Source organism: Anser cygnoides, chromosome 30 (assembly GCF_040182565.1).
Source record: "Anser cygnoides isolate HZ-2024a breed goose chromosome 30, Taihu_goose_T2T_genome, whole genome shotgun sequence".
Classification (NCBI taxonomy): Eukaryota; Metazoa; Chordata; class Aves; order Anseriformes; family Anatidae; genus Anser; species Anser cygnoides.
Genome location: NC_089902.1, coordinates 223712 through 238091, shown reverse-complemented (window position 1 = coordinate 238091; position 14380 = coordinate 223712). Strand labels below are relative to the sequence as shown.

General features: G+C 51.2%; 1 protein-coding gene across 1 annotated transcript; it reads right to left on the bottom strand.

Annotated features, from left to right (window-relative positions):
* Nucleotides 1–331: 331 nt before the first annotated feature.
* Nucleotides 332–958, bottom strand: LOC136787559 (olfactory receptor 14C36-like). The gene has a single exon (XM_066984870.1). The coding sequence runs from the start codon at nt 956–958 to the stop codon at nt 332–334; it is 627 nt and encodes a 208-aa protein (XP_066840971.1).
* Nucleotides 959–14380: the final 13422 nt, after the last annotated feature.

Genomic DNA, 14380 nt, shown 5'->3' with positions numbered 1-14380 from the left:
ACATGGTGCTTGGAAAAAAATATTGGGGTTATCTGTCCAAGACAGGGCACAAGTTTCCCCAGCTCCACAGGAGATGGGATGAGAGGGATACTGAGACAAATGAATTTCTCATGGCTTCTTTATTTTCTTTATGTACACAGGCTGCCCAGTTCTATAAGTATGTGAGATGATTAGGTCTAAACAAAAACAAAACCAAAATGATTGACATATAGGAAACTAAGAAAAACATTAAATCAAAGTCACATATTTTACGAAATGATAATAAAGAAAAATAATTAAAAAAAAAATCCTCCTAAGAACTTATTTCAGAAAGGTTATTGCTCTGATTGGATCACTGGCACAAGATTAACGTTGAAGAAGCATTTATGCAAACACTTGTTTGAAGCATGTACCCAAAGAATTTCCTCACTGCATCCTTCAGCTCCTTGGTCCTCATGCTGTAGATGAGGGGGTTCACTGCTGGAGGCACCACTGCGTAGGAAACTGCCACAACAAGATCCAGGGATGGAGAGGAGATGGAGGGGGGCTTCAGGTAGGCAAATATGGCAGTGCTGACAAACAGGGAGACCACGGCCAGGTGAGGGAGGCACGTGGAAAAGGCTTTGTGCCGGCCCTGCTCAGAGGGCATCCTCAGCACTGCCCTGAAGATCAGCACATAGGACAGCACAATGAAAACAAAGCAGCCAACACCAAAAGAAGCACCAAATAGAAGAACCCCAACTTCCCTGAGGTAGGCATCTGAGCAGGAGAGCTTGAGGATCTGGGGGATCTCACAGAAGAACTGGTCCACAGCATTGCCTTGGCAGAGGGGCAGGGAAAAGGTAGTGGCCGTGTGCAGGACAGCATGGAGAAAGCCACTGCCCCAGGCAGCTGCTGCCATCTGGGCACAAGCTCTGCTGCCCACGAGGCTCCCGTAGTGCAGGGGCTTGCAGATGGCAACGTAGCGGTCGTAGGACATGATGGTGAGAAAACAATACTCCACTCCAACGAAGAAGAGAAAAAAGAATACCTGTGCAGCACACCCTTGATAGGAGATGGCCCTGGTGTCCCAGAGGGCATTGGCCATGGCTTTGGGGAGAGTGGTGGAGATGCAGCCCAGGTCGAGGAGGGCGAGGTTGAGGAGGAAGAAGTACATGGGGTGTGGAGGCGGTGGTCGCAGGCTACGGTGGTGAGGATGAGGCCGTTGCCCAGGAGGGCAGCCAGGTAGATGCCCAGGAAGAGCCCAAAGTGCAGGAGCTGCAGCTCCCGCGTGTCTGCGAATGCCAGCAGGAGGAACTCGCTCACAGAGCTGCTGTTGGGCATTTCCTGCTTCTGGGCATGGGGTCCTGCCAAAGGAACAGAAATACAGTAATAATATACCAGAATTATCTGAGAAAAAACATTTCCATTTCTTAGTTAAGCCCCTCTAAGCACTTGCCCAATTGCAAAGAGACAGCTGGCAGATCCCTTTCCTGCATTCAATTCAGCTGCTCTGTGCTGGCATCTCTTTGACTGCAGGACAATTGCACTAAGGAGGTTCTCCTGAGAAGAGCTGGAACACTGTCGAGAGCAGAGGAATCCAGGCTCCAAGTGCCCATCTCCAGACCCCTCACCCTGTCCCCGTACTCCCCTTCCCCCAAGCACCCCGAGGGCTCACTCCATGGGCAGGTGAAACCCCCATCCCCAGGCAGCCTGGGAACAAGAGCAGCAGCAGCACGGCCAGGTGGAGAAGCCAGCAGGAATGGCAGCGTGCTGCTGCCAGGGGAGGCAAGGCCAGGGAGGGACAGACGGACACTCAGCACACCCTCCTGTGCTGCAGCTCTGCCTGCAGAGGAGGCAGCTCCTGCTCATTGCAAACGATCTGTGCTCACCTCAAGCCTGCAGACACCTCCCAAAGGCAGGGCACTGGGCATTGGAGGGTTTGCAGCTCCTAAATATCAGCTAGGATAAAACGTGAGAGGACCACAATGATGATGTTGGTGCAGTCTGTGGGCTGAGGTGTGGGAAGGGATTGTATGAAGTTCATTTTTGACATATTGGTCCCTCACTGCAATGCTCTAGGAGTCTCAGTCTCCTGTACAATCCTGACAATCCATTACCATGAAACCTGCCTCCCCTCCAGTGCAGGATTCTTCAGGCACCGAGTGCAGAAAAAGGCTTGCCTTTCTGGTATCCCCTGCCTTGGTCTTTCTCTTGAAAAATCCAACCATAAATGCCATTCTCTACAGCATCTTCTACTCATCCCTGGAGAAAGAGAGAGACCCATGCTGACAGATGCTGTCAGGCATCGGATGTGCCAGCTGTAGAAGACCCCTCTGGCAACCCCACCTGCATGGCCCTGCTGCCAGAGACTCACAGTGCCAAGAGCCTGCAGATCTGTCCTGCCACAAGATGGACTGTTGTTGGCTCCTCACTGCCTCCAAGCCCTCTCTCCTTCTCTCCTCTCCCCGTGCCACCTGTGGTCAGAGTCCCCAGCCCTGCTGCGCTGTGCACAGGAGCTGCTCCTGGGCAGAGCTGTCTCTCTGCACCAGGGCCCTCTTGCCACGAGCTCTCTCTGTCCCAGGAGCCCGGCCCAGCTCAGCAGCACAGCACCCGACCATGGCATCGCTTGCTCTGTGCCATTGGGCTCCCTCGAGTTGTCCCCAAGGCCTCAGGGCTGACAGCTCCCGAAGGCAGCAGGGTCTCTGCTGGGCTGTGGTGTCTGAAGCAGACTGACATCATCGCCAACTGCTCCACTTTGTAGATGTCAGAGACTGATTTTTACAATTGTGATTTGTGCTGTTGGGCTGTGGTTGTCAAACACGTTGTGCTTTAACCCGTCAGGCACCTCAGCACCACACAGATGTTAGTTGACACCCACCCTCAAAAGATAATGGGTTAAGATAAAAATAGTTTAAATTACATGTATAAAGCAAGTGATGCACAATGCAATTGCTCATCACCCACTGACTGATGCCCAACCTTTCCCCAAGCAGGGGTCCCCCTGAACCTCACCAGCCTGCATTATGTTCTCCTCTGCAGGTCCCTTGACCTTACTTTGGTTTAGGGCAATACAAGCTTTCAGAAGGATTAGGACTATTTTCTTCCCTTTCTCAAATACTTCTTGAGCTGTGTTGCCCCATGTGATGATGACATCAATGTACTGGAGGTGTTCAGAAGCTTCCCTCTCTTCCAGGGCAGTCTGGATCAGCCCATGGCAAATGGTAGGGCTGTGTTTCTACCCCTGGCACAATCCATTCCAGGTGGACAGGACGCCCCTCCAACTGAAAGCAAAGTGTGACCTTCACACTGCTGCCAAAGGGATGCAGAAAAATGCATTAGCAATATTAATGGTGGCTGAGCGCTTGGCTGCCTTTGACTGCAGTTTGTACTGAATGAAGTTCTAGCATGCCCAGCACAGCAGCACTCAGCGGTGGTGTGACTTCATTCAGGCCACAGAAGTCCACCGTTCTCTTCCACTCACCATTAGAATTTTGCACTGTCCATACGGGACTACTAAAGGGTGAGCAAGTGTTGCTGATCACTCCTTGGCTCTGCAGTCAATGAACCAGCTCATGCATGGGAAGCAGGGAGTCTCTGTTTGTGCAATACTGCCTCAGGTGCGCTGTTGTGGTAGCGATTGGCAGCTGCTGCTCATTGGCCATCAGCACCTGCACAGCAGAAGGTTCCTGTGAGAGAGTGGGCAAGGTAGACAACTGTTTGATGTCCTCCATCTCCAGGGGAGTCATGCCCAAAGTCCATCCAGTAAACGTTTGGATCTTTGAAGTACCCTCTTGTGATTTAGTCTATGTCAAGGTTGCACAGAGCCTCCAGGCCAGTCCCAGTGGGGTGCTTTTGCCACTCCTTCCCAGTTAGGCTCACTTCAGCCTCCAGTACAGTTAACTCTTGGGTTTGATGTGCCAGGCCAATACTCCTCAGAGTCCAATACACCCGATTGTCCCCTTCCTCCCCCTGGCTGGAGGCAGGGCCCCTCTAGTCCTGCTCATAGTATTCCTTACTGTGTCTGCAGGACTGCCCGCTGGAAAGTGGAGCAGCAGTTCTCTAAGAACCCCTTTTAGGGATTGTTGTTCCTTGCCACTCACATACCCGTGCCTCTAGGGTTGAGGCAGATTTTCCATCCCACTTTCTCATGTCCTCTCCATGGTCACACAGGTGAAACCACAGGGTGACACATCGTGTGTACCCACCATCTCTCCTTTCCTGCCCTCTGAGTCCAGGGAGGGGCCCCGTTTCTCCCAGCACCAGAGCAGCACAGGGATAGGGATCGCGTGATTACTGATGCTCTTAGGACCTGTTCCTCTTGGTCCTCCTACTCACATGATGGTCCAGCTTTTCTGAAGCCTGCCTCATCTTCTTTCTCCTCCTTTCTTGTCTGGGTAGGAGTTTCTTTCCTTTCTTAAAAAAAAATGACTTTCATATCCATTGTTTTTCTTGCGTATAAGAGCAACTGATACAGACACAGGTTGCTTCTCTGGCGCAGACACAGGGCCCATGAAAGGAGCTGGAGTTGCTGCAGGGCATTTTGCAGGTGCTGTAGTGGCTGCAGGGTCTGTCAGAGGGGTGGGAGTGGCTGCAGGGCTTGTCACAGAGGTTGGAGTGGCATTGATCATTGATTGTGGCTGTGTAAGCATAGGCCGAGACCCAGCGCACTGCAGTGGTATGTGTCTCTTTGGAAATGCCACGGTGATAACACAACTTTTTCAAGCATTTCGCAGTTTTTTAGGATTCTGTACTTTCTCAGGGATGAAGTTCCAAAGCTTTGGAGGTGCCCCCTGCTCTAGGTGCCTGCCCAGATCCTCCCACAGTCCCTGCCACTCCTCACTCTCCTGCCTCTGGACAGATCTCTGGATGGCATGCATTAAGTAGTTGCTTAAACATAAACAAAAGCTGAAAAATATGCAGGAGACATAACAATAGGAACATGCTGGTTTGACCATCCCAAGGATATTCAGAGCTTTGAAGAGCTATTGTAATTAGGCTGGAGGAGAAGGGGGAGGTGAAGGAGAAAGGGAGAGTGAACCAGCAGGGAAAAGTGTCCTCCCCTTGTCTCCCCCATGGCTTGGTTTCTTGAGGAGAAAAGGTCAAGAGTGTAATTCTTAACAGTTTCTGAGTCATATCATAAGCCAGTGTTACACAATACAACAAAAGAATAAACTTGAAGCAGCCATCAGAAAAGATAAACAGCATGACAGGGGAGACATACAGGAAGTCATGTGCTATACAACACAGTTCTGAAATTGAGCACAACAGACCTGAGATTAAAAAAAAAATTAAAAAAAGAAAGAAAATCAAGTTTGTGATCAGCAACCATTAAAATCAACTCATGCTTATAAAGGTTTACTTTTAACATGCTGTGGTGAGATCTGTCATTGGCTCAAACTTTATGCTCCATGTCGGGCACCAAAAAGAGCGTGGTTTAACCCAGCAGGCAGCTCAGCACCACACAGCCATTCCCTCACACACACACCCTGCTACACCCCCAGCGGATGCAGGAGAGAATGAGCAGGGGGAAAAAAATAAAATAAACTAAAAAAAAAAGTCATGGTTTGAGATAAAGACAGTTTAATGGGACAGAAAGGGAAGGCAAATAATACGAAGAATGATGATGATGATCGTGATGGTGATTGCCTGTCCCGCAGCAGTGGTACCCCCTACCCTGGCCAGCCACCCCATATTGATTGTTCAGCATGACGGCTGCGGTATGGAACATCCCTTTGGCCACTTGGGGTCAGCTGTCCTGCTTCTGTCCCCCCCAGCTCCTCAGGCACCCCCAGCCCTCCACTGCTGGGCAGCAACTAAGCCATCAGTGTGTGATCATCATTCTTCTCATGCTAAATGCAAAACACAGCATCATACCAGCTACTAGGAGGAAAATTAACTCCATTCTAGCCAACTCCAGGACACCCACAGACGAAGGGCATGATATCTCTGTGTGTATATCAAAAGAGAAAAGGTGCTGGAGGTTAATTAGAAAGTACTGGAGCTGAGCACGATGCAGATGGTGTGGAATATGGGGTGGATATTGTCCTCGTTTTGGCTGGGATAGACTTTATTTTCTTCCTATTAGCTGGTATGGTGCAGTGTTTGTATATAGGGCACAGCTCCAGACAAAATAACAGCATGCATGAGAAGGAAGAAGAGAAAAAGTGGAATTGGGCAGCCTTCTATCCCGTACCCTTAAATGATTCTGTGCTGTAATACCATTCAACTGGTTGCTGCCGTATTGTCCAAACTGTCCTGCAAATTCCTGCTGCTGTTACCTTGTGAGGGACGGCATAATCAGGGTGAGCCATCTGCCTGCAGATATTAACAGCTGACAGAATGGAGCATCTGTCCAGGAGAACCTTGAGAAACTGCAGGATTTGGCCTAAAGGAACTTCTTGACCTTTACAAGGAGAAGAGCCCAGTCCTGCAGCAGACGAAGAGCAACCCCACACATCAGGGCAGACTGGGACCCTGCTGAGTGAGCAGTGCCCAGGAGGAGGAGGGCCTGGGCACCACGAGGGATGCCATACGAGCAGTGGTGCTGCTCCCCAGGAACCAGGCCAGCTCCCTACAGAGCTGCCTTACGAGGAGCATGGCCACCAAGAAGATCTGAGTTATCAGACTCAGCTCAGATCCGGTGTGACGTGAAGCGTTCCATATTTTTTTAAGGCTCTGCAGGAGGATCTGGATAGGCTGGAGCGATGGGCTGAGGTCAACTGCATGAAGTTCAACAAGGCCAAGTGCCGGGTCCTGCACCTGGGCTGCAACAACCCCAAGCAGAGCTACAGGCTGGGAGATGAGTGGCTGGAAAGCTGCCTGGCCGAGAAGGACCTGGGAGTATTGGTGGATAGTCGGCTGAATATGAGCCAGCAGTGTGCTCAGGTAGCCAAGAAGGCCAACGGCATCCTGGCCTGTATAAGAAGCAGTGTGGCCAGCAGGTCGAGGGAAGTGATTGTGCCCCTGTACTCGGCTCTGGTGAGGCCGCACCTCGAGTACTGTGTTCAGTTTTGGGCCCCTCGCTACAGGAAGGACATGGACGTGCTCGAGCGAGTCCAGAGAAGGGCGACCAAGCTTGTGAGGGGTCTGGAGAACAAGTCTTACGAGGAGCGGCTGAGGGAGCTGGGCTTGTTCAGCCTGGAGAAGAGGAGGCTCAGGGGCGACCTCATCGCTCTCTACAGTTACCTGAAAGGAGGCTGTAGAGAGGTGGGGGTTGGTCTATTCTCCCACGTGCCTAGTGACAGGACGAGGGGGAATGGGCTAAAGTTGCGACAGGGGAGTTTTAGGTTGGATGTTAGGAAGTACTTCTTTACCGAAAGGGTTATAAAGCATTGGAACGGGCTGCCCAGGGAGGTGGTGGAGTCACCATCCCTGGAGGTCTTTAAAAGACGTTTAGATGTAGAGCTTAGGGATATGGTTTAGTGGAGTACTTAGTGTTAGGTCGGAGGTTGGACTCGATGATCTTGAGGTCTCTTCCAACCTAGAGAAATCTGTGAATCTGTGTGAATCTGTGAATCTGTGAATCTGTGACACCACAGGGACAAGGGCTTAGAGCCAGCAGGAAAAGATGTGCAAGTCTGGGAGTCCCTAGGACAGTCTGGTGTAGACAGGACAGAGGGCTGTGACAAGGCTGAAAGTCCCAACAGGACCCAGGGCTTTGTGTCCATGGCTCTGGCTGTTGTCTCTGCCACTGAGGCCTACGAGGAGACAGCTTATCGGTAAAGCACCAGGGCATCATTGCCTCCTCGCCCCCAGCCATGAACCAGGCAGGGCTCGTACCATTCTCCTGCACTTGCCCATGCACATCCCCATCTCCTCCTGCCCCAGGAAGAGCCCTGAGCAAGGTGTGAAGGGAAAGGATCTCCCTTTGCAGGGGCTGGGGGACAAGGCCTGGTCCTTGTGCTTGGTGACACACATCCAGTTTTCCTACACATCAGGGTCACCTTCACAGTGCCTTTGTCTCCTTGTCCTCACTGCCTCCAATGCTCTGCTCTAACGAGCTCCAAGGGAGGCTGTGTCAGTGCTGGCCCTCAGGGGGACACTGCAGGAAACTTGCCTCTGACTTGGACTCCTTGAGAGATGTCTTCAATTGTCTCTCAGTGCCTGAGGTTCGTGGGCTCCTCAGCAAAGCCCCCCGAGGGGGGATTCCAATGCCTTGGGCTGGGCGTGTGGTGCTGAGCTGGGCTGGGCTCCTGGGCCCAAGGGGAGCTCATGGCAAGAGGGCCCTGGTGCAGAGAGACAGCTGTGCCCAGGAGCAGCTCCTGTGCACAGCGCAGCAGGGCTGGGGGCTCTGACCGCAGGTGGCACGGGGACAGGAGAGAAGGAGAGAGGGCTTGGAGGCAGTGAGGAGCGCAGCAACACAGGGCAGCTTGTGGCAGGACAGATCTGCAGGCTCTTGGCACCGTGAGTCTCTGGCAGCAGGGCCATGCAGGTGGGGTTGCCAGAGGGGTCTTCTACAGCTGTCAAATCCGATGCCTGACAGCATCTGTCGGGATAGTTGTATCTCTGTTTTTCCAGAAAAGTGTAGAAGATGCTGTAGAGAATGTCATTTATAAGGGGGCATTTCAAGAGGAAGACTGAGCATCAGTTTATCTGAGCTTTTTTTGAATTCTGTACTTTCAGATTCCTGCAGTGGAGGGGAATCTGAGTGAATCTGAGTACACATCTTGTGGGATGGGTCTGTGAGCATGGACAGGGAGGAGACGGGGGGACACAGAAGCGGCTCCCAGCAGGGACATGGGTAGGCAGCAGGGACATGGGCAGGCGGTGGGAGGAAGCTGCTGCCAGAAATGCTGTGCGAGGGAGGGCTCAGGCACCTCCCTGCCAGCCCCTGCAGGGCAGGCGCCTTCCCTGGGACACCCCCTGCTCTCCTCTGCCACCAGCACAGCCTCTGCCCTCAAGCCCCCGCTGTCCCCAGCAGGAGCTGCCTCCTCTGCAGGCAGAGCTGCAGCACAGGAGGGTGTGCTGAGTGTCCGTCTGTCCCTCCCTGGCCTTGCCTCCCCTGGCAGCAGCACGCTGCCATTCCTCCTGGCTTCTCCACCTGGCCGTGCTGCTGCTGCTCTTGTTCCCAGGCTGCCTGGGGATGGGGGTTTCACGTGCCCATGGAGTGAGCCCTCAGGGTGCTTGTGGGAAGGGGAGTACTGGGACAGGGTGAGGGGTCTGGAGATGGGCACTTGGAGCCTGGTTTCCTCTGCTCTCAGCAGCATCCATGTTTTTTTTGAGATGCTCTTCTGAGTGCAACTGTCTTGTAGATCAAAGAAATGCCCGCAGAGGGCAGCTGATAGCAGGACTGATGGACTTCGGGCCTTAACTCGGACTTAGAAGCAGCCTTCAGGTGTCTTGGGGAGCTAGAATAAAAAATACAAAATAAAAATAAAAATCCCAACAGCACTCCTCAGCAGTTGGTTTGAATGTGAGCCAAACTGGGGCAAAAGTCTTTGGCATTAGGAGTAAAGTAAAGCTGAGATGACACCAAATTCCTCTTTATGTCTGGCTGTAGGACAGGACTGACTCTTCCATTGCCCACAACAAAGTCTCTTGCTCCCAGGGACACCCTAAGGCAGGACCAAGTAGAACTCAGGAAAGGGACCTGCCATATGCCTGCCTGGAGGTGGAATCATTTGGGGAGATTTAAATGAGAAATGGAATGAGTTTTCCTCTGCTAAGTCGGTTGTACATTATTAATGTCTTTCTATTCTTTGAGCAGAACCCAATGCCTCTAAACAGCAGATGCTCAACAGAAGCTCCATCACTGAGTTCCTCCTGCTGGCATTCGCAGACACGCGCGAGCTGCAGCTCCTGCACTTCGGGCTCCTCCTGGGCATCTACCTGGCTGCCCTCCTGGGCAACGGCCTCATCCTCACCGCCGTAGCCTGCGACCACCGCCTCCACACCCCCATGGACTTCTTCCTCCTCAAACTCGCCCTCCTCGACCTGGGCTGCATCTCCACCACTCTGCCCAAAGCCATGGCCAATGCCCTCTGGGACACCAGGGCCATCTCCTATCAAGGATGTGCTGCACAGGTCTTTCTGTTTGTCTTCTTGATTTTGTCAGAATTTTATGTTCTCACAGTCATGTCCTACGACCGCTACGTTGCCATCTGCAAGCCCCTGCACTACGGGAGCCTCGTGGGTAGCAGAGCTTGTGCCCAGATGGCAGCAGCTGCCTGGGGCAGTGGCTTTCTCAATGCTGTCCTGCACACGGCCACTACATTTTCCCTGCCCCTCTGCCAAGGCAATGCTGTGGACCAGTTCTTCTGTGAAATCCCCCAGATCCTCAAGCTCTCCTGCTCAGATGCCGACCTCAGGGAACTTGGGGCACTTTTGTGTAGTGTTTCTTTAGCGTTTGGCTGTTTTGTTTTCATTGTGCTGTCCTATGTGCAGATCTTCAGGGCAGTGCTGAGGATGCCCTCTGAGCAGGGGCGGCACAAAGCCTTTTCCACGTGCCTCCCTCACCTGGCCGTGGTCTCTATGACTGTTAGCACTGGCTTGTTTGCCTACCTGAAGCCTCCCTCCATCTCCTCCCCATCCCTGGACCTGGTGGCGTCATTTCTGTACTCAGTGGTGCCTCCAGCAGTGAACCCCCTCATCTACAGCGTGAGAAACAAGGAGCTCAAAGATGCAGTGAGGAAAATATTTCTATACATGCTTCTTCATCATCAATAATGACTTCATTATTGTGATTATTATCATATCATTTTTGTCATTATACTTATTTCCAAAATATAATATTAGAAATAATCCTAACAGGACTACCTGTTTATTTGGGAAAATGAGAGAATGATTTCGTTAAGTCTATTTTTATTAATATTTTAACAACATTTTATACTGATAGAAATAATGTTATTCTTATCCTTCTACATAACGAGTTATAAAATTATTTTCATCCGGTCATAGAATCATGGAATCACAGAATGGCCTAGGCTGGAAAGGACCTCAAAGATCATCTAGTTCCAACCCCCCTACCATGGGCAGTGACACCTCCCAAGAGATCGTGGTTGCTCAAGACTTCATCTACCTTGCTCTTGAAGACCTGCAGGGATGGGGAATCCAATACCTCTGTGGAAAACCTGTTCCAGTGCCTCACTATCCTCTGAGTGAAAACTTTCTTTCTAACCTCTAATAGGAATCTCCCCTTTTAGTTTAAAACCACTTCCCCTTGTCCTATCACTGTCTAGCTGAGTAAAGAGTCCTTCTGCATCCACTTTATAAGACCACTCTAAGTATTGAAAATCTGCAATGACATCACCCCAGAGCCTTCTCTTTTGCAGGCTGAACAGCCCCAGCTCTCTCAGCCTTTCTTCATAGGAGAGGTGCTCCAGCCCCTTGATCATCTTTGTGGCCTCCCTTTGGATCCACTCTAACAGCCCACATCCTTCTTGTGCTGGGGTACCCAGACCTGGATGCAGGACTCCAAGTGGGGTCTCACAAGGGCAGAGCAGAGGGGGACAATCACCTGCCTCCACCTGCTGCCCACTCCTCTCTTGATGCAGCCCAGGATGCAGTTGGCCTTCTGGGCTGTATGTGCTCACTGCTGGCTCATGTTGAGCATTTCATGCAGCAGAACCCCCAAGTCCTTCTCTGCAGGGCTGCTCTCAATGAGTTCTTCTCCCAGCCTATCCCCATGTCTGGGATTTCCCCGGCCCAGGTGCAGCACCTTGCACTTGGACTTCCTAAATGTCATAAGGATCACATGGGCCCAGTGCTCAAGCCTGTCCAGGACCCCTTGGATGCCATCCCTTCCTTCTATAGTATCACTAGTATATCACTATAGTATCTATAGTATCCACCACTCAGCTTGGTGTCATCTGCACTCAATGTCGCTGTCTATGTCATTGATGAAGACATTAAACAGTACTGGTCCCAGGACAGACCCCTGAGGTAAAGCACTTGTCACGACCCTCCACTTGGATATAGATCCATTGATTGCCAGTCTGTGGTTTTGACCTTAGCCACTGAATGGCGCACCCATCAAATGCGTCTCTCTCCAATTTGGAGACCAGGATGTCATGTGGGACCGTGTCAAAGGTCTTACAGAAGTCTCAGTAGATGACATTGGTCAGTCTTCCTTTATCATCTGATGTGGTCACTCCATTGTAGAAAGCCATCAATTCGATATGCCACAATTTACTTTTTGGTGAAGCCATGCTGGGTGTCTCGGATCACTTCTTTGTCTTGCATGTGCCTGCCACTGATTCCAGGAGGATCCTTTCCATGGTCTTGCCAGACACAGAGGTGAGGTTCACCATTCTGTAGCTCCCTGGGTCCTCCTTTCTACCGTTCATCAAAAGGGGAGTGATGTTTTCCTTTTTTCCAGTCACCAGGGACTTCACCCGACTGCCAGGACTCTTCAGATATGATGGAGAGAGGCTTGGCAACTACATCAGCCAGTTCCCTCAGGACCTGGGGTGCATGTCATAAGGCCCCATAGACTTGTACGTGTTTAGTTTCACAAGGTGTTCCCAAACCTGCTCTTCACTTACAGTGGGTGGGACTTTGACCCCCAGTCTCCATCTCTGGGTTCAGGGAAATGAAAGACTTGGGAAGCCTGACTGACAGTGAAAACTGAGGCAAAGACGTTGCTGAGTCCCTCAGCCTTCTCCATGTCTGTCATTACCAGTTCACCCTTCTCATCCACCAGAGGGGGAACACTCTCCTTGGCCTTTCTTTTCTGAGCCATGTATCTGTAGAATCGCTTCCTGTTATTCTTTGCTTCACCTGATAAGCTCTGTTCCATCCGTGCCTTGGATTTTCTTATCCCATCCCTGCACATCCAAAACAAATCCATGCATAAGGGCCTGGGAAAAAGGAACCCTGGACCATCGAAGCCATTCTGGAAACAAAACTTGTAGGTAGGAAGCGCAGTTTTGTGGAGGTGCAGAACCGATGGGCATGTTGTGGAGGATGTTCCTAAAGACCTTTGTGCCCTTTCCCTCCTGACTACAATGCCACTTCTGTCTCAAGACTAGAGTAGCCAAGAGAGGTGAGACAGATACTCTGGGATCAAGAATGTCATCAGAAAGCTGACCCCAATAAGATATGGGGAGGTCAAGAGCAGCCTGGACAAGAGAGATGTGAGATTTTGGGGTGGGAAGAAGAGCTTGGCCAGCAGAAATTAATGATTTCGCAGAGGTAAGAGGGGTCATATAATGTTGATGCTGCGGTAACACTGGCTTAAAACAGTCACGTATGGCCCTTATTTTACTTGAACCAGGAATTTTAATCCCTCAACCTAAATGCTACTCCAACACTCTGACAGGAATCAGTTTTCTCTCTTGCTAATCCTAATGCCTTCCCTTAACACTAGCATTAAAATATTCTATTTAAACCTAGACTTTTTGGGAGACCTAAACAAAAACCTAAAGTATAGAGCTTGTCCATACTTTAACCACAGACCTGACACCACAAGCAGATCAGCAAACACTCCCACTAAAACTTTGCTTAATGTCTACCCCAGAAAGAAAAAACAGGTACCGAGGGGTCTAGAGAGAGCTCAGATCTCCTGCCCCAGCAGGAAGAATGTGGCTGTAGCAGTGACTGGGAGGTCACTTCTGTCTCTGCAGCTGATAGGGCAGCAGCAGGAACGTATCACGCAAACGGACTGTGAGGTCCCTTGTGTCTGGAGGTGGCAGGTCAGCCTTGGCTTCTCCCTGGGATGTGCACTTTGGGGCTGCCATCTGCCAGTGGCCCTGCTAGGCCAGCCTAAGGCCCCTTCTTGGCATGCTGCCTGTGGGATCCCCTCTGCCTCCATCCCCAGGAGGACCCAGACAGAAAGAAGGCCCGCAGAGGGGTTGTCCTGTCCCTTCTGCTTGAGTCCAGGACTGGACAGCAGGAGGCACAAGGCCTGGCTGTGTCTAGCCAAGAAGCTGCAAGGCCAGCAGCAGGCCCAGGCCTTGGGAGATGCTGCTGAGGTGACTTCCGTCTGCTTGGCTGACAGGCCGCAAGGAGCCTGATGGGTTGGGATGCCTGCTTCAGGAGTAGTTTCCACCCTGATGGAGCTTTGTTTTGTTGTGGAGATGAGCAGGAGAGAAAAAACTGCCACAAAGTGTACCTTATAAGGTTGGCAATGGCCATGAGGAAGAAGAAATGTCCAGGGGAACAACTGGTTTTGCTGCTAGAGCCTGAGGCAAAGAAGGCATTAAGTGCCTCAGCCTTCACCTCATCTCTTGTCACCAGGTTTCCTCCCACAGACAAGAAAAGATGATGAAGCTCCTGAATCCTCCATTATTAGAGTGTTTCTATAAAGAGTTTTTATTGTCTTTGACAGTAATAGATGGATTGACATCCACCTGGGCTTTAACCCATCTGTATACTTCCCTGCACAGCTCCATAACTTTTAGGACACAGCTCCAGACAAAATGAAACCATGCATGAGAAGGAAGCACAGAAGAGGTGGAACCTGGCAGCCTTCTGTGCCCTG